Source organism: Lepidochelys kempii, chromosome 2 (assembly GCF_965140285.1).
Source record: "Lepidochelys kempii isolate rLepKem1 chromosome 2, rLepKem1.hap1, whole genome shotgun sequence".
Lineage (NCBI taxonomy): Eukaryota > Metazoa > Chordata > Testudines > Cheloniidae > Lepidochelys > Lepidochelys kempii.
Genome location: NC_136381.1, coordinates 118,334,941 through 118,349,881, shown reverse-complemented (window position 1 = coordinate 118,349,881; position 14,941 = coordinate 118,334,941). Strand labels below are relative to the sequence as shown.

At 44.8% G+C, this 14,941-nt stretch overlaps 1 protein-coding gene across 3 annotated transcripts in view; it reads right to left on the bottom strand.

The window, feature by feature from the left end:
* RPP40 (ribonuclease P/MRP subunit p40) overlaps window positions 1–14,941 on the bottom strand; it is a 58,632-nt gene that overhangs the window by 12,541 nt on the left and 31,150 nt on the right. For all 3 annotated transcript variants that reach the window (XM_073332135.1, XM_073332136.1, XM_073332138.1), the window contains one exon: window positions 4,105–4,969. In XM_073332135.1, the coding sequence (XP_073188236.1) occupies window positions 4,105–4,230 (126 nt within the window). In that variant the 5' untranslated portion in view covers window positions 4,231–4,969. The remainder of the gene's footprint in view (window positions 1–4,104; window positions 4,970–14,941) is intronic.

Sequence of the window (14,941 nt, the reverse complement as noted above, 5' to 3'; positions counted from 1 at the left end):
TATACTTTTCAGTGTTCTCTGTGAGCAAGCTGGCCAGACAAGTAAAAACACATTGCTTTACCTAGGTAAGGCTGGGCTTTATGTGCTGCCTTCCAAATACGTTTTAAGAACATATTTTCAGCACGCATTTCTAACTCTTTGTACACACGCCATACATATATCATGCAACGATTTTCAGGACCAGCATGTTAACAGTTTGCATATGGCACTTTACACAACACCATTTAGATACAGATTATGACCACAGTATGTTGGGGCAATGAGAGTGCCAGGCCTGATGTGAGTTATGGTATGTTGTGCTCTCTGCTAGTTGGCACTGAGGGGCCTCCAGGGTCACACAGTGATCTGTGGTGACAAGGGAGCGGACAGAGTGGATTTGGGTTTTTCAACAACATTCAGATGATTTAACTGCAGTTACTTAACTTTGCCAGAAAAGGAAGTGATCATTTAATTTCACAGCCAAGCCAGAGGAGGTTTAGTAAACACAGCTACAACTTGCTTACTTGCTGCTGCAATATGCAAATCAATTTGAGTCTAAGAGAGAAGCTATCTCCTTCAAATCTTTTGTTACAGATGTTTGCATGAAATCTTAGGCCCCATTCCAGATAATGCTCTGTGTGACCAACGGGGTCCACCCACAAGGAGTCACTTGTAGGACTGGTACCTTTAATCTTCAGACACAATTTTGCACCCTTACACCCACATGGAACTCCACTGATTTCAGTGGGGTTCTGGCTGTGTGCAGTATTTTGCAGGATCCAGGCTTTAGGTACTGCTGGAGCCAGGAAGATAAATTTACAAATAACTTACACATGAGTCTAAAAACTATACTGTGACCCTAACAGGTCCTCAGTGCCAATGGCAGATGGCCCACTGTTCTGTAAATCCTATCAGGCCTGACATAAAGAACAGCCATACTGGGTCAGACCAAAGGTACATCTAGCCCAGTATCCTGTCTTCCGACAGTGGCCAATGCCAGGTGCTTCAGAGGGAATTATCAGGTAATCATCAAGTGATCCATCCCCTGTAGCCCATTCCCAGCTTTTGGCAAACAGAGGCTAGGGACACCATCCCTGTCCATCCTGGCTAATAGCCATTGAGGGACCTATCTTCCATTAACTTATCTAGTTCCTTTTTGAACCCTGTTATAGTCTCGGCCTTCACAACATCCTCTGGCAAGGAGTTCCACTTTTGTTTGTTTTAAACTGCTGCCTATTAATTTCATTTGGTGACCCCTAGTTCTAGTGTTATGAGGAGTAAATAACACTTCCTTATTTACTTTCTCCACACCAATCATGATTTTATAGACATCTGTCATATCCCCCTTAGTTATCTCTTTTTCAAGCTGAAAAGTCCCAGTCTTTTTAATCTCTCCTCCTATGGAAGCTGTTACATACGCCTAATAATTTTGTTGCCCTTTTCTGTACCTATTTCAATTCCAATGACACACTCATTACATCTACCACATTGCTGTCATGGTATTTTCTGTAAAGAGTGTTGTGTGAAGTATCAAGTGAAAGCTGGTGACACAGTAGTCATTAATATCATTGCATGATGATTCATGCATGCACTATAAAGAGTTATGTATGTGTGCTAGAAATATGTTTCTACAATAAGTTCTGGGAGCAGATTTGATCAAGTTTGTCCTAGACAAAGGGAACGTTGATTTGCCTGTGTCTATAATCAGAGGGGTAGCCGTGTTAGTCTGTATCCACAAAAACAACGAGGAGTCTGGTGGCACCTTAAAGACTAACTGATTGATTTGGGCATAAGCTTTCATGGGTAAAAAACCCACTTCTGCAGATGTGTGGACTGAAAATTACAGATACAGGTATAAATATATACTGGCACATGAAGAGAAGGGAGTTACCTTATGAGTGGAGAACCAATGTTGAAGGCCAATTTAGACAGGGTGAATGTGGTAATGTAAACTGAGCACAGGGATGCCAGAGACAATGGACCTTTCATTTGCATCTGAGGTAAACACCGGTTATCAAGAGGATGAGGCAATAGCATGGCATCAGCACACCAGAGGATACCTCATAATCTGGACCTCAGGGAGTCAGCCTGACTCTTGGGACAAAGACTATGAACTTTGGGGAACATAAGCCGCAAAAGGACATTTTGCTACTCATAACTGAGGGAACGAAGAGGTCAGTCTCTTTGCATCTATGAACAGTGGATCTCCAACCAGATGAGTTGATGATGCTGAGAAGTAGCTGTAGGTGAGAAAACTGCTTTAGACAAAGCATGGAGCCTGCTAAGGTTACACAGAGACTGAAACACTTTATACTTTTGTTTCATTTGTAACCATTTTCGGTTTCTATTATCTCTGTTTAATTTCACTTAAATCTCTGTTCTTTATTAATGAACTTACTTTTGCTTTATTATAAATTAATCTCAGTGCTGTTATAATAAAGAGGTGTGCATCCTCAGCCAAACCAGCAGGCTGGTATGTAGTCTGTCTCTTCGGCGGCAGCAGAGTTGGTAGTTCTGTCAGCATCCAGTGACGGGGGCTGGATGCTGCAGAGAGATGCTTCTGGAAAGTTCAATATTGTAGTGCACCAAGGATTAATCTGCAAGGCCCAGTTTGGGGTGGCAGCATCCTAAGGAGTTTTTTTGGCTAGCTAACAGGAGACTGTGGTGGCAGGGAGCCGTCACACACAACACCACCGACCAAACCTCCTTTTGCTAAGGCAGAAAGGATAACAGGGTGACTTACAGTTCTGGACTGCCTCAAGAAAGCACCACAATATCTATCTGCTGTTGGCTTGTTTATCTGTTTTTGACACCTTGTTCAATACATTATATATTATATATATATATATTATATATTATATTATATTATATATTATATATTATATTGACAATATATATATAGCTGTTAAATGTGATTTAAGTTTTGAAGTTTTTGAAACCCAGCAACTTGCAAACCATTAATGGATCCAGCTTGGTTAAATTAAGTCCCAGCATAAGAGACATTCTAGAAGCAACTGCATGTCCTTTTAAAGAAGCATCTCAGAAATGCATACATAGAATTATAGAGAAAAGGTGGGTGAGGTAGTATCTTTTATAGCACCAACTTCTGTTAGTGACAGAAACAAATTTCTGAGCTTTCACCTGGCCTTAGACTAAAATACCAAATCTACCAGTTGGTAAACACTGATCTTTTCCTTCCCCCATCAACATTATCTTGTTAGATAACCAATTTCAAAGCCTTAGGTGCCAGTAGAGAAGTGATCAGAATTTTTTTTTTTACCAGCTTGATATATCATCATTTCATCCAAATGATACTCTAAAATGACATGATTAGATTAAAAATATGAACTACAATCCCACCAACAAATTATACACTGGATGGGAGAAAGTGTGTTTTGTTGAAAATACCACATCAAGTTTTGGGGGCTTTCCCTCTTTGTTTTAAAAATCTATCACTCTGCAAAGAAAAAAAAAAAGGGGGGGGGGGGAAATGGTCACACACAACTTTATTCATCCATCCATGAAGAACTGCCCCAAGAGCAGAGCTGGAATAATCAATAGAGCGGATGTTCATGGAAAAATTGGCAATACAAACCTTTACACAAAAAGGAGGCTGTTGGCTCAGCTATTTTAATTTTATGTTTTTGTTTTTTTTTTATTTTTTGAAAAGGAAGGGAAAGAGATCAGCGTCTACACCACTGGTAGATTTCGGGTCGTTAGTATGTCACTCTAATGCCAGGTCTACATTACAGAGACTATAGCAGCACAGTTACCCCTGTAACTAGGCCGGCATAACCAGCCTTGAAAACGGAGCAGGTTAAACGGGGGGAGACCCCTCATGTTGGCCTCCACTTATAATTCAGCGGCCCAGATCTACAGTCCCGGCAGCGCAGAGGGGGCAGCAGAGCCGCGTCTACACCTGGGGCTTGCCCCAGCAGAGGGCGGCTAGGAAGCCGGCCCCTGACAGGCACCTAGAAGCGGGGCTGGGAGGGAGACACCGAGCGCCTTCACCAGCCAGCCGCCCCCGAGCCGGAGGAGCCCAGCTAGGGGGAGGGGGCCCTTCGCGCTCCCCAACCGCTCGCTCGCGGGCAGAGCTCCCACAGCCACCCGCCGCCCCGCACTCACGCGGCAGTTGTAGGCGTGGCTCCGCACGTGCGCCGCGTGCCGGGAGCGCTCATGCCGCACGTGGCTTTTCTCGCACACCAGCAGGTGCCGCGGCGTCTCGCGGAGCCGCCGCAGCGCAACCGACATCCTGAGTCCGCGCGCCGCGCGGCAGCCGCCAATAAGGAAGCAGCGGGGGCTCCCCCTCGCCCCGCCCCACGTCCGCGGCGGGAGGAGGCAGGCAGGCGGGCAGCCGGAGGAAGGGGGGGGCGGGGCAGTGCGGTTACTTCCGGCGCCCTTCCAAACTCAGAACAGCTGTTTCCGGTGTAGCCTCGGCTCTGGCTAGCCGTGTAATTACTGAGAGAGGGGGTGAGCATGCGCAGTAACAGCTGGCGAAGTTGCGACAGCCCTCCCCCTGTGCAAAACGGGATAAAAAAGGGACAGAACAGGGGGAGCAAGGTTGGGGGGTGTTTGGATGCCGTGGCAGGGTGCAGTCACCCACACAGGGCTGGGCATTTAAGGCACAATGTAACCCAGCACCCTCATAATCTGTGTCAGAAGCTGCTTTCTGAAGAGCCCATCCAGGGCCTGTCCTATCTGCTCCACCAAGGGTTAAACGTTTTTGGATCTGGTTTTGGTGTTGGCAGCCTTGCCAGCCACTAGCATTTAAGAATCACAACAGGCTGAAAGAATCATGAGGTTTGCTTTACAATCATGAGATCGTTAACAAATAAAAAGAACACCATTTTTTTAAATTATCTGGTTTGTGAGCTTTTTAAAGCACACTTGGGTCATGTTTTCAAGGATTTCTTTGCAACTATCAGCCTTAGAAACTTCCTTTTTTCAAGATGAAAGTTGAGATTTTCACAGAATGACTTGACTCCAGCATCTGGAGGTTTAAGAAGAAAAATACAAAATATTGCAAAAGTTGTGATAAAAATTGCAAGCATTGGTAACAGTGAGTTAATATTTCTATTTAATAACTGACTGCAGGAGTTGAAGCTTTAAGAAAAACATAAATTATCTTAAGACTCACAATAAAATTCTTACAGGAGGTAACCCTGCTGTAGCAACCTGCTAAAGAGTTGATTCCGTAAAGAGTTAAACATTTTCACCTGTAGTTTTGATGTTTAAAAGAACTGTGTCATCAGTTTTAAAGGGGACAAAAAAGCTAATTGTCTCACCAAATGCAAAACAGAGAAGTGAAAGGGGTTGGGGTGCTGCTGGCACAATGCATCAATCCATCCATGATCAATATATCATTTGTGTTTTTAGGCTGTTGCATCTTCTGTAGTTATTTATATCAGTGTAATGTGAATTCAAAGCGGATGTATTATGCTGTTCCATAATTAATTTTGCATTCATGTCACAGTGGGGTAAATCACTACATATGGTATGGGGTAAAGGAAAAATCAGGTCCTCTGCATGAGTGACTGCTACACTGACAACTTAGGCCATGTCACTACCACGTCCAATTTACAGCCTCTTATATGTTGGGTATATAGTTGAAGCCTCCAAAATGTGTAGCAAACAGCTAATGTGCCTATTTTGTGCCACACAGACATAAAATTGTATGGTTACAGCTCCAAAATGATACACAGTGAGGTGAGAACGATGACACATTAAGTGGCATTCTGGCTAGAGTGGAGCAGCAAGAGGGGAGAAACAAAGGAGCATATACTGCTATGAGAGATGGCCAACCTGCAGACAAAGGAGTGTTAAGTGTAAAGAGGAAGACAGAGCACCAGGACTATGGATCAGACCCTTGATGACATATTGGATATGTGGGAAATAATAGAGGAGCATCATCGTGGAACCCCACCTCCTGGACATTATTAATAGTGGTACATGTCATATACCCCCCCTTCACACACATATAAGTCCCCTTTGTTGACAACAGTACATTGCATAGGACATTGCCCTCATACACACCTGTGCATTGATAATGGTACAATCCATAGGAACCCTCCCCCCACAACGATAGCATTTAGGAAACCCCCAGACACGCTGATAACGGAACAATCCACAGGAAGCCACACTGGTACTAAATACATCCTATAGCAGAGTTTCTCAGACAGGGGTCCCTGAGGGTACTTCAGGGGGTCCACAAGACATGTCCAGGGCCACCGGCCCCAATGATCAACTCTTCCCCCTCCCTCTCAGTGCCTCCTACAAGCCTCGGAACAGCTGTTCAGACGCATGCAGGAGGGAGGGGAAGGAGTGGGGACGGGGCATGCTCAGGGAGGAAAGAGGAGGGCAGGGGTGGGAAGAGGTGGGGCAGGGGTGGGGTCTTGGGGGAAGGGGTAGAGTGGGGGTGGCGCCAGGGGCTGAGCAGGGGGCTTGGAAGTCCATAAAAAATTTTAAATAAAAATGGGGGTCCTCGGGTTGTTAAAGTTTGAGAAGTGCTGTCCTATAAGATTCCCCAGTCCCTCAAACCCACAGACACAGGAACACAGAAACCTCTCTCTCTACACTGCTAGTGGTAGTCTGTTCACCCACCTTCCCATGCTCATAGACTTTAAGGTCAGACGGGACCATCAGGATCAATCTGACCTGCTGCCCACTGCAGGCCACAGAATCTCACCCACCCACTCCTGTAATAGACCCATAACCTCTGGCTGAGTTACTGACGTCTTCAAATCATGATTCAAAGACTTCTCTGCAGTAAGCACCGTGGTAGTGCTACCAAACACACACTGACAGTAGTGAAGCCTGCAGCACAACTCCCTCAGTAGCAGTATGTTTTAAAGAGCAAATGGGGGAGAGGCAATTGGCTGTAGAATGCTTAATCTGGGCAGGTGCCTTCTATCAGCTTTGTCCTCTCCCCTCTTCCCCCCAGGATTCCCACCATGTGCCAGTAAAAATGGCTGGATAATTTAAAAAGTATTTTTATTTTATGTGACACTTGTCAGGCGCTCTGCAGGGAAGAGTCAGCCTCCTGAGGGATGTGACAGGACTCCACTGAAGTGCTGAGCAAACAGTGGGCATGTGAGGCACTCGCAGCACGTGTTGGCACCATGTGGGAAGTTTTGGGGATTATGGACACCTAGAGGGATATGTCAAGCAAACAGGGATGTTTCAGGGTCCTGCTGGATGCGCTGGGCACCTCATGAGATGTGTCAAGCAGCTTGTCACTGTGGCAGACACCTCACAACCCCGCATAGGAAGTATCTGGCTCCCGAGGCTGTTGAGTGTATTGGAACTGCATGAGACAGGCCAATATGCATTGGGACTCTGTTCAGGTGTGTCAGAATCCTGTGGAGACTTATCAGGACTCTGTGAGTATTAACATGCATCCAGTTTTTGCAGGATTTTACAAATAACAGTGCATTTCCATTTTCCTGGTCTTACATCCTCAGTAGGGTTACTCAGATGGTAAGCACAGTGTTTGATGGCAAGTGGTTGCAGCATTAGACCACCAGTTTTGGCTTTTCTTAGATCCTTAGGAGGAGGATCCTGGGAACTACAGGCCAGTCAGCCTCACTTCAGTCCCTGGAAAAATCATGGAGCAGGTCCTCAAAGAATCAATCCTGAAGCACTTACATGAGAGGAAAGTGATCAGGAACAGTCAGCATGGATTCACCAAGGGAAGGTCATGCCTGACTAATCTAATCGCCTTCTATGATGAGATTACTGGTTCTGTGGATGAAGGGAAAGCAGTGGATGTATTGTATCTTGACTTTAGCAAAACTTTTGACACGGTCTCCCACAGTATTCTTGTCAGCAAGTTAAAGAAGTACGGGCTGGATGAATGCACTATAAGGTGGGTAGAAAGTTGGCTAGACTGTCGGGCTCAACGGGTAGTGATCAATGGCTCCATGTCTAGCTGGCAGCCGGTGTCAAGTGGAGTGCCCCAGGGGTCGGTCCTGGGGCCGGTTTTGTTCAATATCTTCATAAATGATCTGGAGGATGGTGTGGCTTGCACTCTCAGCAAATTTGCGGATGATACTAAACTGGGAGGAGTGGTAGATACGCTGGAGGGCAGGGATAGGATACAGAGGGACCTAGACAAATTGGAGGATTCGGCCAAAAGAAATCTGATGAGGTTCAATAAGGATAAGTGCAGGGTCCTGCACTTAGGACGGAAAAACCCAATGCACAGCTACAGACTAGGGACCGAATGGCTAGGCAGCAGTTCTGCGGAAAAGGACCTAGGGGTGACAGTGGACGAAAAGCTGGATATGAGTCAGCAGTGTGCCCTTGTTGCCAAGAAGGCCAATGGCATTTTGGGATGTATAAGTAGGGGCATAGCGAGCAGATCGAGGGACGTGATCGTCCCCCTCTATTCGACATTGGTGAGGCCTCATCTGGAGTACTGTGTCCAGTTTTGGGCCCCACACTACAAAAAGGATGTGGATAAATTGGAGAGTCCAGCGAAGGGCAACAAAAATGATTAGGAGTCTGGAACACATGACTTATGAGGAGAGGCTGAGGGAACTGGGATTGTTTAGTCTGCAGAAGAGAAGAATGAGGGGGGATTTGATAGCTGCTTTCAACTACCTGAGAGGTGGTTCCAGAGAGGATGGTTCTAGACTATTCTCAGTGGTGGAAGAGGACAGGACAAGGAGTAATGGTCTCAAGTTGCAGTGGGGGAGGTTTAGGTTGGATATTAGGAAAAACTTTTTCACTAGGAGGGTGGTGAAACACTGGAATGCATTGCCTAGGGAGGTGGTGGAATCTCCTTCCTTAGAAGTTTTTAAGGTCAGGCTTGACAAAGCCCTGGCTGGGATGATTTAATTGGGGATTGGTCCTGCTTTTGAGCAGGGGGTTGGACTAGATGACCTCTTGAGGTCCTTTCCAACCCTGATATTCTATGATTCTATGATTCTTTAATGATGGAGAACATGTAAAAACCTTGCCTTTTCTGTGTGCTCCCTGCTCACCCTTGCTCACTGTATCTCCTTTGTCCCCTGGCTTGCTGTCCCCTCATTCACTTTAGAACAGTACAAAATAGCAAATGTGACCATATCCATAGGTACCAAGTCAAGCTTGCTGCTGTTTATGCATGCACAAGGCTATCAAATTTATATAGCACTTTTTACTTAAAGTGGCTCACAGAACTTTCCAATACATAAATAACAGAAAGAGGAGACAGAAGACTGTGTCTTGATACAAGTCCAGTAAGCTGTAAAAGCTGAGTCTGGAAGAAACCCAAGCTTTTATATCAGTTCAACAGCGATAGCTCCTGAGCTAACCAAAATCATATGTGAGATGACTGGTTTAGCGGCATTAGCATACTGGGCTGTTAGTCTGTGAGGGTCATGGCTTAGCACCTCTGACTTTTTTGGCTACTGTCAAGGCCAGGACTATAAGAGACTGGTTCCTCAGCCCCTTTAGCTGAGCTAAGGGAAAAGTTCCTTCAGCTTGCTGGACAGATTTTAAGACATAGTTATGTCATTTGCTCAGCAACTGTAGTGTGCTGGATATATGTAAAGGGCCAAGTTTCTGAGATTTCACTAGTTCACCAGCTATAGCTTGTTGGACTGATGTAAATAGTTAGGCTTCTTTAGGTTCACTAGCTCAGCATCTCTAGCTTGCTGGATTGTGATGACAAACCATAGGCCTCTGGGAGCTGACTGGCTGGGCAGCTCTATGGTACTGGGTTGGTATCAAGATACAGGACTCTTTTAGGATCACTGGCTCAGCACCTCTAGCTTACTAGTCTCATGTCAAAAGTAAGCCTGTGTGACATCCCTGACTCAGCACCATTAGCTAGCAGGACTAATATCCAGGCATAAACTTCTTTGAGGACACTACCTCAGGATCTATAGCTGTTGGACTGCTCCAAACAGGATCTATAGCTGCAGGCTCAGGTCTCTTTGAAATTACTAGCTCATCAGCTATAGCTCGTCAGACTGATGCCAAGGCTCAGGCCTCCTTAAGGTTAGTAGCTCAGCATTCTTAGCTTGCAGAACTTATATCAAGCCTCAGCCCTCTGTGACATGAGTGACTGTGCTCCATTACTAGGTCAAGCTAGAGTCTTCTGTGGTTATGGTAAGGTCTAGCTCTCTGTGATATCACTGGCTCAACACCTATAGCTTGCTGGGTGATGTAAAGAGGCAGGTCTTTGTGAGGTCTGTAATACAGGAACCCTAGATTACTAGTCTGATGGCAAGGGAGAGACCACTGTGAAGTCACTCACTAGGCATCTCTGGCCTCCTAGGTTGATTTTATGGTACTACTTTCTGTTATTTTGCTAGTCTGATGACAAGGCAGAGGCTGCTGTGAGCTCACTGGCTCAGACCATCTAGCTTGATAGGCTTTTGTTAAGGTACAGACCCCTGAGGTCAGTGGCTCAGCAACATATTTCAAGGAAGTCTGAGATTTGCACCTACATTGACTCTATAGTTAATGCAATTGCTTGTACAAATTTTGTAATTATACACAAAAATGGACATTTAGGCATCTAACCACTTGCATGTGTAATCACAATGGTTTTCTAATTTAAAAACTGTACCAATTACATTTGTCGCTGGCTACTTCACAAAGTCTTTTAAAAATACAAAAAATAGTTGATTATTCATGTCAATAGAGAGACTCTGCTGCAAAATTCAACTATATGCATAGCCCATGATCAGCCCCACAGGCAAAAGCCTGTGTGAAGAGATAGGCTTTACATTCCTGTGTGAAGATCAATGGATGGGGGCTCTGTTGAAAAGGTAAAAATTCATGCCTCTGAGTCAAATAAGCTCATTGCACCAGAGGAGAAATCTACCCATCTGTAGCACAACCCATAGTCTTGTGGGTTTTTTCCCTTTCCCCTCAGCGCACCAGGCAAAATGAACTGCATTCAAAAGTCAGTACAGACGCTCCCCGGGTTACTCAAGACCCGACTTACGCAAATCCGCATTTACGGAAAAAATTCCGTAAGCTAGAAATAGGAGGGTTTTTTTTCCTTCTTCTTTTTTTGCGTAATGGTCGGGTATACATTTCTGATTTACAAAAATTCAAGTTACACAAGGCGTTCCGGAATGATTGTGTAAGTCGGGGAGCGTCTGTATTTGCAACAGTTACCGTACACCCATCTCTGAGATACCATAGTATTTACCTATGCTTAAATAGGCTATATTGGTGCATGGAAATTGGTGAGAAATGTTGACTTTTTAATGGCTGTTACTGTATTTCTATATTTAATTAGGTGTGAGGTTTCTGTGTATTGTGAAAATGGACATTTTCTTATTTTAAAAGTTAAATCATTTAAACCGCTCAACACCCAGAAAGCCAGGACAATCTCCTTAGGGATCTCAATCCACAGTCTGGGTAATGCAGTTATACAGCAATTCAATTTGTTATGACTGAAGAAAATAATAGGATGTAGGCAAGAGGAAATGCCTTGAGGCAACATCCATGGTAATAGCTTGGAGTAAGGTGGGATTTGTGAAATGTTGCCTGGCACTGGTGAAAAGTTGATTCTGTTTTCTGTAAAGATGACTGGATTTGGAAAAAAAGCCTGATCTTCACATTATATGGAAACGTTTTTTTGTTGCACAAGCCAACTGCCTCTTCCTTATATTTTTTTCATCTTTGAAAACAGATCTTTATTTGGTTTTTCAAAGCTGGAGAACAGTGAATGTGTGAGGCTGCAATACAGAACAGAAAATGGGTTTAAAAGGTGACATGCACTTTTTAATTTCTATGCATTCTGGAGTATCTTCTGTGATCAAAAGTCAGATATTTAATTACATATATATATTTATCCTAAAATTAAACCTTAAAAATTATTTGCAGTGTTTACTTTGAATCTCGTGTATGTTTCTAAGCTGCCATCAAAACATTCTTGCTTCCAGTCAATGTTTTTCTCTCTCCAAATATTGTTGACTGAAAAAGAAAAGGAAGGAAGTTGCCTTGAATCTTCTAACCTTGGCCATCATTAGTGGTGTTTCTAAAGAAAAAATCTTGTTTTGCATTTCTGTATAAGCTTTGCCATACTTCGTAAAACAGTTATAGACCGATACATCAGGCTGCCTAAGACTTTTAGCTAAAAGGAATAAAATGTGCAAAATCCATCTTTGTTTTTTCCTTTTGAGATTTTGAAAACTGAAAAATGGCATTTTGCTTGATCATGGTACATTTTCTTCAGACTCCTTACTCACTTCCTCAGAAGCTTTTCTAGGAATTCTTGAGAAAGTGGGTGGAATTGAAAAATGGCTAAGCCACGGTTTCCTTTAATACTCTCAGGCTCAAATCTTCAGCTCAGTGACTGATTGTGAAAATGGCCTCACTGTTCACCATTTTCTAGTAGGTTCCCAACTCGATGCTAAAGTTAATGTACTCAAGGAACCTAAGAGGTGTTGGTAAATAACCATAATTTTTTGAACTTTTGCTGAAGCCAACAAAAACATTTTCTCAAGCCAGGAAGAATACTGAACACTAGCTAACCATGGGATGCATTGCCTTTGTTAATTTCATTGTGACTTTGGAGTTAGAATAAAAAGAAAGGAGCTGTCTGGCTAGGAAACCTCCCACTCTGACCTTGTGACCCTAGATCAGTGGTGGGCAACCTGCAGCCCGTCAGGGTAATCCGCTGGCGGGCCACAAGACAGTTTGTTTACATTGACCGTCTGCAGGGCATGGTTGCCTGCAGCTCCCAGTGGCTGCAGTTCGCCGTTTCCGGCCAATGGGATCTGCGGGAAGCGGCGTGGGACGCAGGGACATGCTGGCGGCTGCTTCCCAAAGCTCCCATTGGCCGGGAACGGCGAACCACGGCCACTGGAAGCTGCGGGCGGCCACGCCTGCAGTCAATGTAAACAAACTGTCTCGTGGCCCACCAGCAGATTACCCTGATGGGCTGCCCGCAGGCTGCCCACCACTGCCCTAGACAGAGTAAGAAAGCAGAAAATGGGGAGGAGGGTATCAGACAAAATCCTTTCAAAGGAGAGTGGGAGTGCTTGTGATCTGTCTTTGTGTAGAAATCTCAGCCTCTATCTGTTTTAAAGGGTGCGATTGTGGTTGGCCTTTACTGGGGTGCATGGTGGTGGTAGAGAGTTGCATCTTCCTTTCACAACACAGCTGCATGCAGTCCCTGTACTCAGGGTAGCACAAGGCAAGCTCACGCCTTCAGTGTGCGTGATGCAAGTTGTCCCAAACCAGGTAGGGAGAAGGTAGGACCATGGCTCTATTCTTCCACATTGCCTTGGGAAGTGGGATCAGCACACAGGGAGCAGTGTACTGCATCCCACAATGGGGTGGAATAGCAGCTATGCTTCCCTTGTATACCAGGGGGCTCTGAAAGACATTCTGTAAAATGCTTCCTGGTGTTCCACCAGGACAATACACGGCAGTCCTTAAATGGTACTATGGAGCCCAAAACAGACCAAAAATAAAATAATGCTACATTTCCTCCTCTGTACACATTTTTAAAGTCCATGTTCAAATGTAAACAGCATTCAAAACTAAGTGCTTTTCCTGCTGAAAGAGTTCTTTTCCATCTCAGTTAATCACATTTTTAGTATGCTTAGGGAAGTTACCAGCTTCCAGTAAGTCATCTATTGCCATTAAAATGTTGCAATTCCTGCAGCTATTGCTTTAATAATGCTTGTTATGCTGAGGTCTATTTTTAAAAAATATATTGCGAGAAAAAGGCTGGCATTTTTCTTTAATAAACTGTTGTGTTACATTCCAAAAACATTCAGCGGTTCATAAAAGGCCCAGTACTGCAGTTCTTTCTCGTGCAAAGCTCCTATTGCTGTGAGAGAGGTATTTTGAATGAGTACAGACTGCAGGATTTGGCCTAAAGATTTTAGCAGGGTTTCTGAAACACTCTTTTTCAACCCAATGCCGGGATCATGTTGCTGCTTATCTCCGTCAGAGAAATACTGAAAATGCTGCCAGCAGAGTAAGAAAGCCATAGAGACAGAGGAGAGTGGCTTCTTAGCCAATAAGAAACCTTTACACTTGTATTTTGGACTTAGTTCCTTCAGTGTTGGTATGCACGACTTCCCTGAGCTATCTAGCCTTTTGTCCATGGCTATGTGGTGCCCAGGTATTAAAAAAGCAATAGCTGTGGAGTTTCTTGAGGTTTGAATTCCAGTCATCTCTCTTCATGTTAACCTTAAAACCTAAGAAGTAACTACAAAGCAATCCAGAACTTGTAATAATTTAGGGCAGCAGCTCTCAAACTTCATTGCACCGCGACCCCCTTCTGACAACAAAAATTACTACACGACCCCAGGACGGGGGACGGAAGCCCGAGCCAGCCCATAGCCCCGCCACCCTGGGCTGGTGGGTCAAAGGCCAAGGGCTTCTGCCCTGGGCAAGGGGCATGTAACCTTAGCCCATATGCCTAGGGCTGAAGCCCTCAGGCTTCGGCCTCGGCCCTGGGCCCCAGCAAGTCTAACACCTTCCCTGGCGCCCCCATTAAAATGGGGTCCCGACCCACAGTTTGAGAACCCCTGATTTAGGGAAACAGACCCTCATCTAAGATAAGCAAAGCAACACTTTACCATTCTATTTGAGGTTCTAGGGTAAAATTTTCAAAAGCACCTAATGGACTTAGGATCCTAAGTCCCTTTTTCAAACACATCTTAGGCACTTAGGTCTTATTTACTTTCAGTGAGACTTAGGGCCAAACCTGAATGGTTCTGTGACCCCAGGAGCCAGGTTGCAACACCCAAAGCAGGGAATTGGGCCAAGCCCCATGGAACAGGAGTCACTGCTGCCGGGGGAGTGCGGGAAAGGCTTGCTCTCCAGCCCTGTGTGAAAAGGCACAATGCATACACCTGAAGTTAGCTGGAGGCAGACAGGGTGGTCACCTCTTCAGCCCCACTACTGTATTTAGGCACTGACGGGTAGGATTTTTCAAGAACCCCTAGATAACTTAGCACAAGCGCCACTGACGTTAGTACTTGGGTTTCTAAGTCAC